The sequence below is a fragment of the Rhagoletis zephyria genome, unplaced genomic scaffold (assembly GCF_001687245.7).
Source record: "Rhagoletis zephyria isolate East Lansing unplaced genomic scaffold, Rhagoletis_zephyria_1.1 Rzeph_scaffold_00636, whole genome shotgun sequence".
NCBI classification, from domain to species: Eukaryota; Metazoa; Arthropoda; class Insecta; order Diptera; family Tephritidae; genus Rhagoletis; species Rhagoletis zephyria.
In genome coordinates, this window is record NW_016157720.1 from 206,168 (window position 1) to 212,115 (window position 5,948).

At 40.1% G+C, this 5,948-nt stretch overlaps 1 protein-coding gene across 1 annotated transcript; it reads left to right on the forward strand.

Moving 5' to 3' along the window:
• Nucleotides 1-2,336: 2,336 nt before the first annotated feature.
• LOC108360825 (uncharacterized) lies at nt 2,337-5,699 on the forward strand (the record flags this gene model as incomplete). Its single annotated transcript, XM_017613267.1, has 1 exon — nt 2,337-5,699. A coding segment is annotated over exon 1 (3,363 nt), but the record flags the coding sequence as incomplete, so codon positions are not given.
• Between the last annotated feature and the right edge of the window lie 249 nt (nt 5,700-5,948).

The following is a 5,948-nucleotide window of genomic DNA, read 5'->3' on the forward strand; positions in this document are numbered from 1 at the left end:
ATTTTATTTAAGTAATTAACTATTAATCATTAAAAAGGTGGTAATATGGGCATGTAATTATTAAACGGTTATCCAAAAAACATGCTCAATAATCATTATGAATATTAATCATTATTTAAGAGGTCAGGTATAATTGAATACGTACTCGATTTAATGGTTTACAAAATATACCCAAATAAAAGTTATAATATTTTGTGTACTTTATTGTATTAAACTGTCGAAGTCAAATAAAACAGGGCATGACTAAATCGTTTTGTACTTGGTACATGTCTGGTCATTTTCGAACTAGTTCGGTTTCTGTCAGGAAATTCTAGTTGTAAACTAGAATTTTTCCTGACTAGTTTGGGGTTTCACTGCAGGGTAATTTCAATTGATTTGCGCGTACCTCATAGTTTTGGATACTTATCAATTTATCAAAACTAAAAAATGAAATCTGAAAATAGTTGTTCGACAATTTGTTTCATCAATTTTGAGTAATTTCCCTAAATCTAAAGCTAACAGCAAAGGCTAGATACAGATAAACATTTCGAATATGTACATATACATACATATGTACTTATATATATACATGCCAAAATTTTATTAAAAAACCCTTTGTACCATAAAGAGATATTTAACCTCTGAAATCATCTATATATTTTCCATCGTCATGTACATATCGTTACCTGAAATGCAAAATAACGTAACATCATCGTCACTGAAATATAAAAAGTCGTAACTTATAAAAAATTCAAAATTCACTTTTTGATTGCTATGATGTATTTCATCAAATTACAACTCCCCACATCGTTTTGTGAAAAAAAAAATTGTCACGACTTTTTCCATTTCAGTGGCGATGTTGTTACGTTATTTTGCAATTCAGGTGACGATATGTAAGTGGTGGAGAAAATTGTTCTAGTAAATTATTATTTACATAAAACATCAATGAATAAGAAAGTTCGTTTTTAAAGTGAATGCAAAAATCCTGTTCCAAAATAATATATAGTATTAAATCTTTATTATTGAATTTTCAGTTTTGGAATACTTGTGGTCTGGTAACACCATTGATTACTGTAATATCTAAAAAATTAAATCTGAACGAAAACGATTGTTACAATTATAATACTATAAGATGCTATAAAAGTATCAATAAGATTTTTTCGAAGTAAAAAAATCGTTATCTATTGAATATGATCGAGAAAATATAAATCCAATCTTAACTGTAAAAGTGCGATTTTCATCAAAAGTCGTGTGTGTCGGTTGGTATGTATGGTGCTTATCATAACTTTACGACACACACATATTGACAAGATTTGACCATTTATCTTAATATTTTTTATTTTAATAATTTGTTTATAAAAATATAGTACATTCTGCAACAAAAACCATATAAATCCAAGTTTCAATCTTTGTGGAAAATTAAAAAAAATCAACAAACTTTTGTAAAAATGTCGGGGTTTTTAATTAGATTTTTTTAGTGCAATAAAGTGCAAGTTTCAAGTGGCTACAAAATACCGTTGATTTTTGGCAAATTTATTGTTGAGGATGTCAATTATTTTCCATACAAACTATGTTCGACGATTTTTTTTATATGGAGAAAATGAGAAACGCCTTTAATAAAAAAAAAATTTCAAATATCTACGGTATTTTGTAGCCACTCGAAACGAGCACTACACTCTTTTTGAAAATGGTATAGATATTGCTCTATCATTACACTGTACAACATTCGGCTGGGTATTGGACCAAACCAACTTTTTTTAAGAGATTGTGTCATAAGTAAAAAAAGTAAGTTCTCCGTTTTTCGTTCAAAAAATTATTTTTTATTATTGCATGTAAAAAGCAAAAAAACTAAAAATACAGACGTGGTCCGCCTTTCTCTCTTATTAATATGGTTGTTGCGGAACGACACACCCTTTATCTAAGTTAGTTCAATTCTCTGTTATGCGTCGGTAGGTATGTACGTATGTACATAAGCAAACATATTGGTATGTAGTAACAGTTACTCCTTTTATACAGTCCACTTTATGTATGTACATATTTGAATGCATAAAAAGGTACGCTTTGTAGTTAGCAGTAAGTTTAATGCATTGTCAGTCCACCTGAAGCAAATAAAGAGATCGGTTCGTCCGCCTTTGAATTCACGGTAACGTGGTAATTACTTATTTTCTTTCGGGCATTGCCTTGCTAGTTTCGCCGCCGTAAGTTATTCGCGCCCTGTGTGGTTTTGTTCGGGACCATACAAATTGCTGGTCCAGCGAGCCGGATCCTCGAATTAGTGCTCGTGAATCTCTTGCGGTTAACTATATTTGATAATCTTACGTTGAACACTTAACGTGCAGCCAATTTTAAACGGTGTAATGGAGCTGTTGCAGCGGAATCGAGCTTGGGTGAAATTGGCGATTGATCGCGCTTACAAGGCTGCCAAGCAACCGACCGAAGCCCCTACCAGGGAATCTCTTATGTATAGGCTTGAAAAATTGGAAGCTGCCTATAAGGACTTTATGAGTATGAGTCAAGAATTGTACGCATATTCTGCGGAAGATAACTTCGTCGACCCTATTGAAGACATTGAGCAAACGGAGGAGAAACATTTTCAAACACATGCACTCCTGCATTCTCAAATTGCTAACTTGCCAGTTTCTTCAAGTCAAACATCTACATTCAGGGAGGATGACGCAATTGATCGTTTAGCAATACAGCAAGCATCATTTTTGGAAACATTTGCGGCTAGCCGTAGTGAGCAAAACGTTCACCTAACGAAAATTCAGTTACCTAAGTTCAACGGGAAATACGAGGACTGGATTACTTTTCGCGACTTGTTTCTTAGCGCAGTGGGAACAAAGTCAGGGTTGAGCCGTACGCAAAAATTTCAATATTTGGTTTCATATCTAGAAGGCGATGCCTTAGCCAGCATAAAACATATCCGTGTGACCGAAGACAATTATGAGCAGGCATGGGACCGCTTAGTCAAAAGGTACGACCGCAAACCGCTCATAATTAGGTCACTGGTGCAATCGTTTTTGGCTCTTCCCACCCTCTCTTCAACTAACACATCGGTACTTCGCCAAATAGTTGATGGAGCAGATCAAGCCATCAGAGGTCTGGACGCGTTGAATGTCACATCCCGCGACCCATGGCTAACTCAACTCTTGCTTAATAAATTAGACGAAGAAACGCGGAAAAAGTGGGCAGACAAATGCGATAACCAGAGCGAAAAAGGGTTTAGCGAGTTTCTCGAGTTTCTTTCTCATCGCTGTGACACATTTGAGGCGTGTTTACCTCCCCGCTCAGCCCACACACGTCGCGTCGCTTTGTTGGCAAATGTTGATGACAGGAAGAACAAACAATGCGTCGTTTGCACGGACAATCACACGCTTTGGCAATGCGCTCAATTCAAACAGTTATCACCGTCGTCACGTCGGGCAGCTGTACAAAAACAAAAGCTATGTTTTAATTGCCTTGCCTCTACGCATTCCGTGCGCTCTTGTCAATCGAAGCATAGCTGTAAAAAATGTAGCTCACGCCACCATACACTTCTGCATGATGAACGGTCTGCCCTCACGCCCTCTTCTACTTCTTTTCCTTCATCAGCACAAAATAGTTGGGATCAAAATGAGCAAGTACCTGCTGTCACTACGCAGCGTATGCACACGCCAACACTAAAGCAAGCAGCGGTCAGCACTTTAACCTCCGTTACTGCTGCTATGCCTCACACGTTTCTCCCAACGGTGGTGGCCGCAGTCGATGACAAATGGGGAAATCGGGTAAGCTGTCGAATATTGCTGGACTCTGGATCAACAATATCATTTGTGTCAGAAGCCTTTGTACAACGTGTCGGTCTATCACGTACAAACGGTCGTATATCAGTTTCTGGTCTATCAGCCTGCAATGCCGGAGTAACGCGAGGTCGGGTGTACTTCACTTTAAGCTCCAAATTGAACGACTCGACACTAGATATACACGCTTATATTCTCAGCAAGTTAACATCGCAAATTCCTGTTCAGACCGTGAATATTTCTTCATCATCGTGGCGATCAATTGTGAAACTACCACTCGCTGACCCTACATTCGCTGAATCAGCACCAATTGATGTATTGATTGGCTCCGATCAGTTGTGGAGCATTTACACTGGCGAGCAAAAACAGTTCGGGCCTAACATGCCGATTTTGCTGAATAGCGTGTTTGGTTGGGTGGTAGCTGGAACGCATTTTACCGAAAGCGAAGCTAACTTAACTGCTGCAACTCATCATGCTACCGTTAACATTGATGCGCTGTTTCGGTCATTTATGGAAGTCGAGGATGTCAAACCTACACCAGAAAAGATCAATATGGCAGATCCAGCAGAGGCCCATTTTGTTCGTACTCACACGCGTCGTACTGACGGTACCTACGTAGTCAAATATCCCTTCAAGGAAAAGGCACCGGCAATTTCATCAACTCTTTCGCAAGCTGTCACCAGATTACAATATATGGAACGCCGTTTCAAACGTGACTCATTTCTGAAGAGTCAATACATAAATTTTATGCGTGAGTATTTGTCGCTTGGCCATATGGCCCGTATTACGCCGCAGGAAGTTGACTGCCATCCATCGGAGTGTTTTTATCTGGCTCATCACGCAGTTCTCAAACCAGACAGCTCAACCACGAAATGCCGAGTCGTATTTGATGGATCCTGCAAAGATTCTGGTGGCTACTCACTTAACGAGCGTTTGCATATTGGCCCACCCATTCAGCGTGATTTGTTTGGCGTGTGTATTCGTTTTCGTCAGCATCGTTACGTTTTCTCAGCTGACATAGAGAAAATGTTTCGCGGCATTATGGTATCAGATTCTGATACTAAATTCCAACGAATCGTTTGGCGGGAGGATGCGGGTTCACCAGTGGAGCATTACCGACTACTCACGGTAACCTACGGCCTTGCTGCGTCGCCTTTTCTTGCTGTACGTGTTCTCAAGCAACTGGCAGAAGACCATAAGGTAACCTACCCATTTGCAGCGCGTGTAATATTGAATGATACGTATGTCGATGACATAGCTACCGGATGTGATAACGTCGACGAGCTACTCCAGCTTAAAACTGAACTTATCGAGCTACTAAAACGTGCAAATTTTAAGTTACAAAAATGGTGTTCGAATTGCAAACCGTTGTTGGAAACCTTACCAAGAGAGCTGTGTGAGCATAGCCCAATCGACATCGCTTCCGAGCCCAACATTTTATGTGTTAAATTGCTTGGAATACAGTGGAGCCCTGACACGGACGAGTTCCAGATAGCAACTAAATTGCCTGAGTCATGCAGCGAGCCAACGAAGCGCAGTGTGTTATCGACAACAGCCAAAATCTTTGATCCTCTTGGTCTGGTGTCACCGAGTGTCGTGCTCTTTAAAATACTTTTACAAGAAACTTGGTGTCAAGGTGTCGACTGGGATACTAAGCTGCCACCCACTTTGAGTGATCACTGGAAGAAAATACTATCCGAGTTGCATTATCTCTCCAATGTCAGGATTCCACGTCAAATAGCTCCAGCCGGCGTCTCAATCGAAATCCACGGCTTTGCAGATGCCTCATCGTCGGCATACGCAGCTGCAGTTTATAGTAGATCCAAGCTAAGTGACGATTCCTTCGTTGTAAATTTAATTGCCGCAAAAACCAGGGTTGCCCCGTTAAAGCCCCTGTCAATTCCGCGCTTGGAATTAAGCGCCGCTCATTTGCTAACCAAATTGGTAACATCTATTACTACCTCTCTCACCTTGAAAATTGCGAATATGTATTGTTGGAGCGATTCTGAAATCGTGCTGCACTGGCTTTCATCGCCCCCTCGTAGATGGACGCCGTTCGTGTGTAACCGTACTGCAGACATACTCGATGTTTGCCCTCGCCAGCATTGGCACCATGTGCGATCAGCTGATAATCCCGCTGACTGTGCGTCCCGTGGTGTGCTTCCAACTGAATTAGCTCGTCACTCGCTTTGG